The sequence below is a fragment of the Necator americanus genome, chromosome I (genome assembly GCF_031761385.1).
Source record: "Necator americanus strain Aroian chromosome I, whole genome shotgun sequence".
NCBI lineage: Eukaryota > Metazoa > Nematoda > Chromadorea > Rhabditida > Ancylostomatidae > Necator > Necator americanus.
In genome coordinates, this window is record NC_087371.1 from 4,439,750 (window position 1) to 4,454,117 (window position 14,368).

At 43.7% G+C, this 14,368-nt stretch overlaps 4 protein-coding genes across 7 annotated transcripts; 1 reads left to right on the forward strand and 3 right to left on the reverse strand.

The window, feature by feature from the left end:
• Positions 1-703: 703 nt before the first annotated feature.
• Positions 704-1,443, reverse strand: RB195_004451 (uncharacterized protein; the record flags this gene model as incomplete). The annotated part of the gene is made up of 2 exons (XM_064182301.1): positions 704-866; positions 1,346-1,443. 2 exons carry the CDS (start codon positions 1,441-1,443, stop codon positions 704-706), a joined length of 261 nt encoding a protein of 86 aa, XP_064033568.1.
• A 63-nt stretch (positions 1,444-1,506) lies between these two features.
• RB195_004452 (uncharacterized protein) lies at positions 1,507-6,722 on the forward strand (the record flags this gene model as incomplete). Of its 3 annotated transcripts, XM_064182302.1 has the most annotated exons (9): positions 1,507-1,632; positions 1,860-2,188; positions 3,177-3,269; positions 3,363-4,179; positions 5,470-5,667; positions 5,740-5,844; positions 5,966-6,066; positions 6,244-6,407; positions 6,508-6,722. In XM_064182302.1, 9 exons carry the CDS (start codon positions 1,507-1,509, stop codon positions 6,720-6,722), a joined length of 2,148 nt encoding a protein of 715 aa, XP_064033569.1. The 3 variants fall into 3 exon arrangements, with proteins under 3 accessions (XP_064033569.1, XP_064033570.1, XP_064033571.1); XM_064182304.1 differs by lacking the exons at positions 1,507-1,632; positions 1,860-2,188 and adding an exon at positions 2,764-2,875 and having other exon boundaries at positions 3,156-3,255; XM_064182303.1 differs by lacking the exons at positions 3,177-3,269; positions 3,363-4,179; positions 5,470-5,667; ... (2 more) ...; positions 6,244-6,407; positions 6,508-6,722 and adding an exon at positions 2,409-2,682.
• Positions 6,723-8,476: 1,754 nt separating this feature from the next.
• Positions 8,477-10,272, reverse strand: RB195_004453 (uncharacterized protein; the record flags this gene model as incomplete). Its single annotated transcript, XM_064182305.1, has 2 exons — positions 8,477-9,172; positions 10,135-10,272. The coding sequence occupies 2 exons, from the start codon at positions 10,270-10,272 to the stop codon at positions 8,477-8,479; spliced, it is 834 nt and encodes a 277-aa protein (XP_064033572.1).
• Positions 10,273-12,409: 2,137 nt separating this feature from the next.
• On the reverse strand, positions 12,410-14,365 carry RB195_004454 (uncharacterized protein; the record flags this gene model as incomplete). 2 transcript variants are annotated; one of them, XM_064182306.1, is made up of 6 exons in its annotated part: positions 12,410-12,770; positions 12,826-12,914; positions 12,981-13,085; positions 13,659-13,808; positions 13,908-14,148; positions 14,274-14,365. In XM_064182306.1, the coding sequence occupies 6 exons, from the start codon at positions 14,363-14,365 to the stop codon at positions 12,410-12,412; spliced, it is 1,038 nt and encodes a 345-aa protein (XP_064033573.1). The 2 variants fall into 2 exon arrangements, with proteins under 2 accessions (XP_064033573.1, XP_064033574.1); XM_064182307.1 differs by lacking the exon at positions 14,274-14,365 and having other exon boundaries at positions 13,908-14,177.
• Between the last annotated feature and the right edge of the window lie 3 nt (positions 14,366-14,368).

The following is a 14,368-nucleotide window of genomic DNA, read 5'->3' on the forward strand; positions in this document are numbered from 1 at the left end:
AGTTCGACTGCAGTGCGCCAGTCTTGAGCACGCGCCATTTTTTTTTGGCAGTTAGGAAGAAATGGACGGAATCACCCTTCTCCCATACAGGCATAACCCACCTGAAACGTGCACCACTCCAGATTCGTGGGGTGATACAGGTGTGTGCCGCAAACCACTGTGTGGACCACCGTTGGATTTTGCAATGCTGTGTTAATGCCGAACGCATCCTGTGAGATTTTTCAACGCAATGTTTTCTTTCTATGTTCTTCCAAAGAAGTGAAAGATATCGTGATAGCGAAAAAAGAAAGATTATTTGAGAAGAACCGAGATATCGTTGGTCAGGGAGGATATCGCCGTCAAAAATGCTTCGTTGCAATTGAACAATAGAATAATCGTCAGGCGTTTGATTGCTGCCTTTTTAAAGCCTAGGATTCAATTTAATTCTCGTATTATTATGGTGATATAAACGAAAACGATCGTGAAGAATTACGTATCAACGGTTTTATTGGTGGACGTACATTTTAAGCAAAACCTTAATCGAAATGTGAAAAGGCAACTGAAGAAACTGTATAATCAGCATATGACAATGGATGACTGATGTATAGCAGCATAGAAACATTATAAATCGAAAGAAGATTTAGGAATTAATTTTAGAAGAAAAAATTTACTGTGGTCTGACGTTTGGCCACGTATGATGATAAAAATAAAAAGAAGGATTAATTCAATTATAATGGTGTAATAATAATAATAATAATAATAATAATAATAATAATAATAATAATAATAATAATAATAATAATAATAATAATAATAATAATAATAATAATAATAATAATAATAATAATAATAATAATAATAATAATAATAATAAATTTTGTAATTCGCTCCGATTATACATATGTTTTTTTCATTGGCCAAAACTGCACGTCCAAAATGTGTTGCCGAGAAAATTATTTGCATTTATCCCTCCTTAGTTTTGCGTTTTTAGGAGAATGATTTGGTTTATTGCCTTTTGTTTTTTGGATCTTCAGCTTGCCACTACAATCATTATTTATGCAGAGCCTTTGCTAATCATGCTACAAAACATGCTCATGTCGTCTAAAGAATGCACTTTTCGCAGTTTGTGTACAGATTAAGGGTTCTTTCTGACTTATTAGTGTATTATTCACCATGTTATTCGCTTAGTGTAAACCCATATTACATGCGACGCATACTTGTACGACCACCCTGTTGTTTCTGCCATCCAGGATCGATTTCCGGTACAAGGACTTTAGGTCGGCCTCCAAGAGGATCGAATCAAGGGTGAGGTTTCAAGATAGCACAGCCCTTTTTTGCCTGTCCGAACTGGTGAGTGGACACTCACTCGGCCCAGTCTGTGAGCCCGCTCGATTTGCTGTCGCTGCGGTCGTGCCGCGCACTGAACAGCAACTCCAAAATGGATGCTGAAACTCTGCGTACCATCTTGGAAGCCCAAATCAAGGTACAGCAGCAAATGTTCACTAAGCTGATGAAACGTATGGAAAGATGGCCTCCGCTTCACACCCAGCCGTTCCAACAGTACCCGTCGCCAAAGGCGATTTCGTCACAAATTCTCTATCGGCACGCTTGCAGATGTTCGTGTACGATCCGGAAAATGGTTGTACATTCGAGGTCTGGTACAACCGCCACGAGGATGTAATTTCAAAGGACGGTGCTACGTTGGACGATGCAGTAAAAGCTCGACTAATCGTTTCCAAACTTGACGCCGTCACATATGCCGTTTCACGAACCATATTCTCCCTAAAAGAGCATGCGATGTTCCCTTAACGGACACCGTGGCTGTTCTGAAGGAATTGTTTGGACAAAATACGTCAGTATTTGCGAGACGCTTTTCACAGCTCGACTTAGCCGAAACAGATCTCCAATTGGAAGTGGACGACGTCTCAAAGCAGCTACTCACTATCAACACGCACCGTGGACTGTATCACTTCAACCGACTACCATTTGGAGTGAAACCAGCTCCTGGTATATTCCAACAATGTATGGATGCTCTTATCGCTGGCTTAGATGGAACTGCCGCCTATCTCGACGACATATTGGTTACTGGAAAAACCATCGGCGAAAACAATGTCCGACTAGATGCCGTACTCAAGCGGATTCAAGACTACGGATTCCGCGTTCGACTCGACAAATGTGCTTTCCTGCAGACGAAGTTCACCTACCTTGGGTTCGTCATTAACGCACAAAGACGACTTCTGAAAAGATCAAAGCTATCTAGAGGACGCCCGCTCCGGAGGATGTCAGTCAACTTCGCTCTTTTCTGGACTCATCAATTTCTACGGAAACTTCGTCAAGGATCTCCACATTCTACGCGCGCCTTTGGACACTTTTGCAAAAAAGGATGTTGTCTACGTATGGACACCGCAGTGCCAGTCTTCTTCCTACAGGATTAAGGCAATCCTAAGCTCGGATCTCCTGTTGACCCACTTTGACTCAAGTCTCCCGATCATCGTTGCCGCTGATGCTCCAAATTACGGAATGGGAGCAACCCTCTCACATCGCTTCGCAGATGGATGCGAGAAGGTCATTTATCACGCAAGCCTTTGCCTGACACAACCACAGAAGGACTACAGCCAGATTGAGAAGGAAGCACTCGCTCTTATTTTCGCCGTGCAGAAGTTCCATCTGCATCCATGGACGACATTTCACGCTGAGGACTGACCACAACCATTTTTGGCAATCTTCGGAAGCAAGAAAGGAGTTCCGGTCTACAGTGCCAACCGTCTTCAGCGATGGGCCACGATGCTGCTCAACTACAGCTTCAATATCGAGTACATCAATACAAAGGATTTCGGCCAACTGGATGCTCTTTCACCTTCTCATCTCTTCACAATCATCGATACCGGAGGACTACGTTATCGCCTCAATAGATGCAGATGTCATTTCTGAGTTCTCAGAGAACTGTCGTCATCTTCCAGTATCCGCCGAATCCATTCGGACTGCTACGCAAGCCGATCGTCTTATCCAGCTTGTGATCAACTATACGAAGTCCGGAAACTAGCCCAAGGTCAACTGCCATTCTCCTCTGTGGCACTACTACAATCGTAGAAATACCATGACGACAGTTAAAGGATGTCCGCTCACTGCATGCCGCATAGTGGTTCCAAAATCACTTCGACATCGTGTTCTTTCAGCACTACGCAAAACTCATCCAGGCCAAACAAAGATGAAAATGCTTGCAAGAAGCTTTGTCTATTGGCCTACGATGGATTCGGACATCGAAAAACTCGTCAAGTCCTGCCCAAGATGTGCATACGTGGCAAAGGATCCTATCAAAGCTCAACTACATTCATGGCCGAAGCCGCACTCGCCGTAGACTCGAGTTCATGCTGATTTCGCAGGACCGATGGAAGGACGATACTATCTACTTATCGTGGACGCCTAATCCAAGTGGCCGGAAATCGTCCAGATGTCTTCGATCTCTACTATCCACGCAATGAAGTGCATCTTTGCCAAGTTTGGAAATCCAAAGACGCTCGTCACGGACAACGGAATACAGTTCACGTCGTCTCAGTTAACTCCATTCTGCCGTTCCTGAGGAATCTTGCACATTCGCACGCCGCCGTTCCATCCACAAAGCAACGGACAAGCAGAATGTTTTGTGGACACTTGCCGAAAAGAGGACTTGCCAAGCTGAAGGGGGAGGAACCAACATTGGACGCACTACAGACGTTTTTGATGGTATATCGCTCCACTCTCTGCCCGTCTGCACCTGACCAGCGTTCACCTGCCGAAGCCTTCCTGGGACGCCAACTGCGAACGGAAATCAATCTAATGTTACTTTCTAGAGATCGCACAAACGGTACACGAGATCTCAAAATGGAATCTCAATTCAATCGTCGAAATGGAACACGACGCCGCAACTTTGAGATGAAAGTCGCGATTTTTGCCAGGGATTATCGAGGTCAGAAACCCACTTGGACTCCCGGTTTCATCATTCGCCGTGTTGGAAACATAGCCTACACTGTTCGCTTTGGAAACGAAGTATGGACTAGGCACGTAAACCAGTTGCGATCTAGGATCGGCAGAACTGCGACTAACACTTTCTTGGATGTGTTCGACCTACCGCTACTCGACCCCGCGAGCAGGGACCATGATGCAACGCTGACTGCCGACTCCTCTCAACGACCGCAACCCCTTCGGCAACCCGGCGTCGAGGTGGGCCCACGAAGAACTCGACACGACATAACTTGAAAGGGGAGGTGTTGTAGGATGGGAATTTCACCATGTTATTCGCTTAGTGTAAACCCGTATTGTATACGACGCATACTTGTATGACCAACCGTTTTTGCTGTTTTTTTGTATGGACATGTTCCGTGTTTGGGTTCAGCAAAGTTTCTCTTCTTCAGCTGTGTCGACATCCACAACAATGCCAGTAGTAATTGTTTTTGGTATAGTAGTTGTAGCTAATGTTGTTGCAGTGGTTGTAGTAGTACCTGTTGTACAGTAATTTCGCTAATTTTTCGACAGATAACGGAAATTATTATAGAAATCAAATTGAGAAGAGTTGTGAAAAAACGACGAAAAATAGCGGAAGCGCGTCTTTTTCGTCTATTTTGCTATGTAAGTGACACATTTTTCATCCTTTAAAATTTTTCACAATTACCTAAATTAGCATACGGAGAGCTTGCGCAAGACAACGCACCACCAGCTCATAAGAGGTCTTATACGGTCTTAACGTAGTTGACTTTCCACCGAAATCACCTGAAGTGAACCCAATGGAACTAATATTGAGAAGCACGAAAACGTCTCTTTGGTTTGAAAAAAATCGGATTGCTTTTTAAAATACGGTTTCTTACGATCAAAGTGAATTAAAAAGGCAGAAAATTAGGATCTTTGGTCACTTGAAAGGTGTTGTTCTCATTTTCTGACTCACTAAGCGTACGGTCAGGACATTAAAAGGGTTACAAGAGGAAAATTGGAGTTAGGAGTTAAGTTGTAGGAAAAGATCTCATGAAGTTGATTGACATGAGCAAATACCTTTTTGTCGTCGCTGTTTTTTCGTTCCTATTTTTGTCGTTTCGTTTAGTTGTTCTCAGTTCCCGGTTGATATTTGAGACTAGTTATTTTAGTGCTACAAAAGAAGTCTCTTTTCATTTGGAATGCCACAGATTTGTGCTAAGAGTTCTGTTGTAAATGCATTTGATCCTTTCGTATAATTATGTTGAGTTACAATGTGGGGACCAGTCAAGAGGTACCCGCATAATGTACCGTCGCGTATCCAGGAGGCTAACGAGTGTCGATAGTTGCACAGCGCATTTCCTGACAGCGTCATAATCGCCACAGTAGCCTGAACTGCCGCATTTTTCTGCGATTATAAATCATCAGCTCGGAGTTATCGGTGTGGTGAAGACCATACATTCTTCTCTTTGTGACAATTCGAAGAATGTGTACTCAACGTGTATTTGAGGGAGCGAATGTTTGCATCAACTGAGCATGCTTTTGCAGGTAGCTGCACTTTCTGCTGAACTCGAAGAAGCTAAAACCGCCCTTGACAACGCTATCCGTGCACGCAGACAAGCTGAGATCGATCTCGAAGAGGCCAATGGACGCATTGCCGATCTTACTGCCATCAACAACAACCTTACTTCGATCAAAAACAAACTTGAAACCGAACTCTCCACCGTTCAGGCCGATCTCGATGAGGTTGGCGATATTTGTCATCTTAGGAAAATCTCAGTTCTCAGGAAAAAAACCAGCAAATATGCCTCTCTTCAGGTCACAAAGGAACTGCATGCTGCCGACGAGGGCGCCAACCGTGCCCTTGCTGATGCAGCGCGCGTTGTCGAACAACTGCACGAGGAACAAGAACATTCGATGAAGGTTGATGCCCTTCACTAGTCTCTCGAAGAGCAGACAAGCTGAGAATCATCGCAGACGTGGAACATTTTGAACTGCTTAGTGACTTGCATTTCAAGTGAAACAATTGCAAGTACCGATCCAGGAAGCCGAAGCCGCTGCCCTTCTCGGAGGAAAACGTGTTATTGCCAAGCTCGAGACCCGTATTCGAGACCTCGAGACCGCTCTCGATGAGGAGACCCGCAGGTAGTACTGAAACTTTTAGGGTTCACAACAAAATGATTTTTTCGAGGTGCACAACACATCGAAGGGCCTTTTTGTGTCTTTCTCTTTTGTTTTGTTCGTACATTCACTTTTCTTGAGGCGATCAAACTAGTAATGATCAAAATTTTTCCTAACATGTCCATTTTTGTTTCTGTGCAGGCACAAAGAGACACAAAACGCTCTGCGCAAGAAGGACCGCCGCATCAAAGAGATCCAGCAGTTGGTGGATGAGGAGCACAAGAACTTTGTCATGGCCCAAGATACTGCCGACCGTCTCCAGGAGAAGTTGAATATCCAGAAGACGCAATTTGCCGAAGCTGTCAGTATTTAGTGATTTTGTTTCGCACTGTTTTCGATCATCTTGAATATCTTCCTCATCTCTGTTAAGTAACAGAAGCTTCCAGATGTTAATTTTTTGTTCAGGAATCAGTGACGATGGCGAACCTGCAGAGAGTGAGACGATACCAGCACGAGCTAGAGGATGCCGAAGGACGTGCCGACCAGGCGGAATCCAGCCTGATTCACGCCAAGCACATACAGCGTATGCTCGAAAACCTGGCCAGAAATTCCTGATCTCTGTGCTGCGATCTTTTGCCGAGTGTCGGTGCCGTAGACAACCGGCAGAAAAACTTCCATAATTCGTCAGTTTGGATAGAATTCAGCTACAAAAACTTACTTCTGTGAGTACAACTATTGAGAGATCATGTGCAATCAAAAGGATACATGATGAAAAACTTATTGATTATATACGTGGCTGTTTACGCCACAATGCACCATCGATCAGTTCGTTCTGAAAGGACTATGGTGTAGTAGGGTCAAAACGACATGGACTACGTACGCAATTGCGCACACGGCTTCTCTCGAGGCACTTCGCTGGAGCATAGCGGCTGGGACCGTGGTGAAACCCTTGCTGGCACCACCTATCGCTGCACTTTGCGACGGTCCCACCTCGGTTCCAACTGCTGCCTCCACCGCGCCATTTCGAGCGTGTACGCAAATGCACCGCAACTACACTCGTGACTCATGTGGTTTGGCCCGACTACGGAATTAGTACAGCTCTGCCATGTTAGCTCCATCTCTTGTGTGTAGGAGAAAAGCTCTGGCATTGTTGTAATGTTCTATGCAGTTATCCTTGCTGGTAACCTTTGTAAAGCAATTAGTGGTGAATTTGATGGTTCGAAGCCGCCCTACGCCAACTAATCCTACGTCCTTCCTAATACGATAGATTGGTGCCAGACCTATCTGTGAGAATAGAAACACTGACATGATATATCAGCTAGGTCCAGCAACTTATTGTGAAGGTCGCAAACGCTGAATAAATAAATAAATACTCCTCAAACGACTATAAATTTACGTGGGAGGCTTTGACTCATTACTGCAGACGAGTTGACGAGTTGGTAAACGCCGGAAACCTTTTTTTTTATTGGAATCTCTTTTTCCATGGAACACGCCGAACCATTTGTAAGATGTGCATTTTGCCTTACTGTAACTCAGTAGCAGGTTCCCACAACGATCATTCCGAAAAGTCTGCAGGTTCCTTCATACAATCCGGCTGCTAATTTAAAGTTAAAGTTTGTGGCGTTAATCAATCCGCTTGGGATGCGCCTCCACGTTCACTTCAATTCAGAATCGTTTGAGGTTTACGAACGTGTATCTGGCCTATACAATGACTTGCGGTGGCTAGCTGATGTGTCAAGTCAGTGCTTTTATCCTCCCAGACAAGTCTGGTACCAATTTATTGACCCCGGAGGGATGAAAGGCTTGGTGAGCACTAGGGCGGATTCGAACCTCCGATCGATCGTGCAGGAAGCGGAACCCCTAGCCGCTACACTACACCCGCCCCGGCTGCTAATTTATCGACCAATATCATGTGCTCCTTTATGAAATATTGTTGAGCTAATGTTTTTGAGTTTTCTTTTTCTTTTCTTCTAACGATTTATTTTATTGTTGTAAAGTGGTTGATGTGAACATCGCTAATCGTCCTTTAAAAGCTACACGGGCATTTATAAGTGACGTCTTTTTTAGCAGAGCTCATTTGTTTTAACACTACGTGCAGGTCTTCGCCGCATCGGAGTGTCCAGAGTCAGAGTCGTAGTCACAGGGTCGATTAGGTTGGTTAGGTTCGCTGAATGTTATCGACCACATCATTTTTCTGCGTTAATTTCGAAATACACTTGTCTAGCTAACTTTTTTTCTTTCTTTTCTTTTTCTTCTTTCACAATCATCTCTAATCCCCATATTTTCGTTACACTCCATAAACTATAGCACTTTTCCATGTAGATCTTGCTGATGTCGATTCCACTTTTGTTTTACAACTAGTGACAATTACAAAAAAAAAACAAAATTCATTAGGCGAACACTAGTACGAACAACATTACTCATGTAACATTTGTCAGGACTTAGGTTCTTCCAATTTCTCTGAACGAATCGGACATTTACAGTAAATAGCATCACTGCCTGGGTAACCTGGTAATCCCGGTAGGCCAGTGGTACCAATCGCACCCGCAGCGCCATCTTTGCCGGCAGATCCAACTATTCCCAGCGGACCCGGTCGTCCTGGAGCTCCGTGCATTCCATGGCGTCCACCTTCACCTGGCAGTCCGACGATACCTACCCGTCCACGCGGACCTCGGTTACCCCGACCCCAAATTCCGTTTCGTCCAGGCATGCCAGGCCATCCTGGCTCTCCGGGATCTCCGTCCACTCCTGGATTTCCCGGTGGTCCATCGGGACCTGGTGCTCCTTTACGTCCAGCTATACCGTCAGGTCCTAACCTCCCACGACGACCTGGTTGTCCCTGGTCTCCATCTAGTCCGGGGAATCCAGGAGGTCCCTGAGGGCATTGGAGGCAACCACAGGAGTTGTGTGCAGCGACACTAAGACCTGGCTTTCCTGGCTTTCCCTTGCGACCATTTGCGCCGCTTTGTCCTGGAACTCCTGGTTTGCCTGGTTGTCCTGGAGGTCCGTGTGGGCAGACAGGTTCCACTAATGTGACTTTACTACTTTGTTGTCGCTTCGTTCGTGAACCGGTTAGATTTTCTTGTCCAATTTCGTCGATAATCGAAATCCAAGCGTTGTTTGCGATGATCTGAAAAAGACCAGGAACAAAGTGGACCTTGACAAAATAAGTAATAATTCCGAAGAAATATTTGACAGTGTAAAATATTTCGAAGGATCTCCTGCACCACAACGAGCGCAGTTGTTTACGCAATTGCACCAAGCTCCAGGTCAGTTTAACACAACTGTTGAAAAAAGCAACTAAATTTTGTTCTGCGAAAAATAAGTAAAAATAACATTAATTTCATTACCAATCATAATTTAATTTTTTCGGTGCTTTATTAAACCACTTTTACCGCAAATTTCTTCAAAGTTTTAGATTTCGCCGCGTTTATTTCTTGTATGTCAAACTTGTCTTGATGTTTGATTGTCCAGAAAATTTGCTCTCTAGGATCAAAAGAGACGAAGATCGCGAAGGAACTACGGTGCGCTTGGAAATACCGAAGAACTGTGATGCTGTCTTGCCAGTACTACTAGGACCTTCGGAAATTTTAACAATACTGAAACAAAATATTGAGACAATTGAGCGTTTTTTTCCAGTCAAGATATTATAGACAAGGGAACCAAAGGATGCTTTTTGAAAATTTCATAGGATCTGTGCTTTATCAATTGTGCTCCGTGTTAAATGTCATATATTGGGTTAAAGACTCACTCATGAAAGTTCTTTTCGGACCAAAAAATTCGCACAAAATAATGCATAGGTGAAAGAAATGTTTATGTTTTAGTGGAGACGACTTTGTTTGCTTCACAAAGCAGTACCATTTCGATATTTTCTGAATTCTTATTAGTTCTTCAATTTTTTCTATTAATTGCAAGTGAAATAGGACAAAACAGAGCATTTTCCTCACTGGCTGACTTTTTTGAATTAAATCGAGATCTTACTGTCAGCGAAGGTTATGAGATTGTTTGGACCTCAATATGAGAAGATGACTATGATATGTCTCGCTTGCAGTGTAGCTTAGTTGAAAACCTTATCCTCGAAAAGAAATTCACCTTAAAATCCTCAAGATCGTTCATGGCACCTCCATGAAAGACATTGATGTCATGTACAAGAATCACTACGCACAACAATGAAGCGATTATAAGAGCACCAGAAATCACGGAAGAAACAGTGATGAACAGATTAGTCATCGTTGAATGGTAGGGGCATGGAACGTCTAAACGTAGTTCATAGGCTTTAGTAGATGGATGGAATGCACTGTAATGGGAGGTGCTGTGAATGTTTAGTCATCCTATAAGAAGATGTACGTCGCCTTGTTCTCGTTCTATTGTTTGCTTGTCGGTATTCGGATTTTCCTAAAATCACAGATACGACCTTTTCTTGTCTCGAAATTGCGGCTATTTATATGAAGAAGCGAGTGGCCGAGATTTTTCATCAATTATTCTATTTGTGCGGAGACAAAATTGTCTGGAACGGGATTTTCAGTAACCAATTTGACCAGCTAAAAATCACGGATGCGGAATTCCTCTTTGGTAGAGTATTTATTTATTTATGTTCAAAATATCGTGCAATGTATTTCAGAAACGTTTCCAGCGCAAGAACTTGGACGAAACGGTTGGACGGCGTTGCGATATGTCGCACGTCAAAGTATGGTGAGTGGTCCTAGAAGCTTGCAGGTCTACCACGCGTTGGCAAAGCACTAGCAGTTGATGATTATCGACTGAGTACTGTGGTTTGGGGTAGTCGAGCGCAGAAGTACGAACTGCGGTGACGAAGTACGGCAGGGAGTCACTAATGGAGCGATCTCGGATAAAATGTGGTTGGGGGAGGAAGGAGGCGCACTTAGTGGCGCCCTTACTTTTTGGAAACAGATAACTAGATCACTAGGGGCCCTAAAACTTAAGTATTAGTCTTAGACGACCTGTGACATGAAAGCTAAAGTTGCTAAGAGAAAAAGTAAGATAGATTGTTCAGAAGTAAGGGCGCCACTGAGTGCCCCTCCTCCTCTAACTACATGTTCTCTGCAGTATCTGGTGATCTACAACATCAACCACTAGAGGAACTACAAAAACCACCGGAAGAACTAAATCAACAGAAAGAACTACGTGCGTGTCCGTTGCAGAAGCCATAGCAGAAACTGGAACTCCTCATAACCACTTAAGAGGTGAACTAACTACTTGAAATACGACTACAAGCATAGCAGCAGCCACTTACTGCCTGTCACAAATGGGATCTTCCTCACGATCCTTTCGTGAGCAAATCGGCTCCTTATCCGGGTGCAACAGGACAAAGTTAGGTCTTCTAGGAGGTCCGCAATCACCAAATAGCATTACCTTTACTGGCATCGAACCATTAGTTGCTCGTCGTTCGCATTAACACTTCGAGCACTCGATCACCGTCAACTCCGGGTAGACTGTGGCCATTTGATCATTCTTATTTGATAGCTAATTGATAAATCATCTGATTCTTCTTCGGTTCGTGTTCTTTTCTAAGAAGGAAGCTAGTGTAAATGGTATAGTGAAATAGTCCTTAGTGGCGGAACCCAGCGCGACTCGGCTCACCTTCCCCTAACCTTTCGTCATGAAAATTGCATTCGCGCTGATTTAGTTCTTACGAGATAGACCGCGCTTCTAGGTACACGTCCCGTTCTCTCAGCAACCTATTCACTTGTTTGACGTGCATACCTGGGGATAGACATAATTGATTTTCGGCCGCTCGCACTTGGATGCGGCGCGTGCAGGAAGTTGGTGCGTTTCAAGTGTAGTTGCCGTAAAAGAACAGTGTCTTTTCCGACATTTTGTACGACGATTAGGGAAGATGAGCGAAAACAAATGGGTTTCGGAATATAATCTAGAGTTCATTTCGGAATGAGAGTAGCCAAGTCTTTTCTTCTTTTCTGCAACAAAAAAAAATCCTCCAACACTCGATATTTTGGAAAGTAAGCAATCTATTGAAATTTTGCGAAAACAGCTTACAAACTTTGAATGAAGGCGTAATATAGGAGTTTGGTCAGCGCATACGCTTACTGAGACCTGGAGGATCAATTTTTGCGAGAAAAAACGTAAGTGGCGGGAAAAGGTTGGCAATTTAGGACCGCTGGTCTCCTTTTAATATTTTCGGTTGTTAATTTTCATAAAAATGAAAATGAAATTTTTAAAATAATAACGAAATGTTGCAGCAATTCATAAAATTTTAGTTTTGAAAATTAGTGTCAAATGTATTTTCCGATGACTAGAGGTGGATATGTAGAATCTTTGTCTATCAAAATCACGCACATCAGTGCTTCTTTATTCTTGCATTCTTTATTCAACTACAAACCTTGTTTACTCAAGTTTTGGGTATAATAATTTGTTTACGTAATCGATGACAATCAATGCAAGGGCTCGGTTGTCTCTGTGGAGGACCAGGATGAGGTCGTCTGTTTGAAGAACAAGGGCCCCATGGTTTGTGTGGACGACCATGGTGTGGTCGTTTGTGGGGACCACAAGGGTGCGGTTTTGGTGAAGGAGTCGGGGGCGGAGGTGGGGGTGGCGGTGGCGGTGGTTTGGGTGTTCGAACAGTGGGCGGTGGTGTGGGTGGCGGAGTTGGCTGCGTTGGTGGAGATATCCGAACAGTGGGCGGTGGTGTGGGTGGCGGAGTGGGGCGCCTTCGTCTTAGCCGATAGATCTGATTTCCTTCTCCAAACGACCTGAAATATTTATTATCAATTTTATTTCTAATTTCTCTACTTTAGCATTTCTTACGAGTTGGGTCCATATAGACACACAACTTTCACGTAGTTACTGCACTTAACAACAGCACAGCCGACTTTCTCATGGGTTCCCCAGACAATCTGAATGTATTATTGATAGGTCGTACCTCTAGTTTCTGCATCATGACAGAACATTTAATTTCGTACCTTTGCGAAATTCGGTATGTTGAGATAGGAATGGTAGAGGTTTCTCTGTCCCTCACCGTGTTCCATGTAACCAGTATCAATCTCATGGAACCACGAGTTGATGGCCTGAAGCGAATTTTGTCTAGTTTTAGGGCTTTCCAAATTCTCTGGGAGTTATAAAGCTCACTTGTAATGAGAACGTAAAAATATTCGGCTCTTTTACACCAGGAAAAACTCTTGTCCGTTTTCAACTATTTCAAAAGCACTAGCATTACACTGACAGGTGCAAAAAAATAATTTCGGAATGTGGGAAGTTGTAACATTGTGCAGTCCTTCATTGTCTTGACTTTTGAGAGAACGCCTCTGCAACTTTCTCTCCCCAGTACAAAATCCACTATTTTCCCTATCGCAACCTCATAGCGTGGTGGTGATCTGGGTAAACATAACTATGAACACACATCCATACTAACTCAACATTCGCAGAGTTCTCGTGTCCTTACGTTCCAAAACGCAATGAACTCTGAATTTGACGGTGATGCAACGATGCGCCTCTAGAATTCCTGCTGTAGTTACTGTGATCGAGCAACGCTGAAGTACTCATACTCTCCTCTTGGACTCTGAATTCTTCCCCTCTTCCTCCGCCCCCTCCAGAAAAGAAGAAAAAAAAAACGAGAAAATATGAAACCTGTACCGACGAACCTCAACAATTATCCCTTCGGCGTCAAAAATCTTAACATTGTATTTTCTGTAGGTGTTCTCACTAGTTCCGTGACGAGAAATATGTTTGGTGTTCCTGCCGCACTCTGTCGCTATGGTATAGGCAGTCATCTCATTCCCGCAGTCGTAAGACTAAACAATCTCGTATAAGCATGGAATCGCTTCCTGAATACAGTGCTAAACCATGAAGAAATTAGAAATATTTGGGCAAAGGAGTAAGTTTGAGCCGACCATTTCCCTCATTTGCGCAGCTTTTCTATATTTTCTGTTCCCTCTGCCTTCATTAGAGCATCCTTTTCCTCCGTTTTTACGGCGGCAACCGCGTCCTTCACGTAGACGTTTGCGTTCTTCACGTAGACGTTTGCGTTCTTCACGAAGGCGTCTGCGTTCTTCACGACGTTTTCCTCTATTAATAGCGCGTCTTTTTCTGATAGAGCCATTGACCGGAATGTTTCCTCGAGCCACTTCGGATCTGAAATGTTTGTCACTTACACTTTGCATGCACCTTTCGCACTGAATACAATATTGCTCAGTGTATGACTAAAAACGATCGGTTAGGTTCAAGTGTGCAAGAGAAAAGTACAGTTATCCAGTCACATAATGTTTTCCCAGAAAGGTGGCATATGGTGCAAAAGTAACGGTATTGATAGCAGTGGTGACCAGTATTTGGAGGGACGAATAGCAGCCATGAG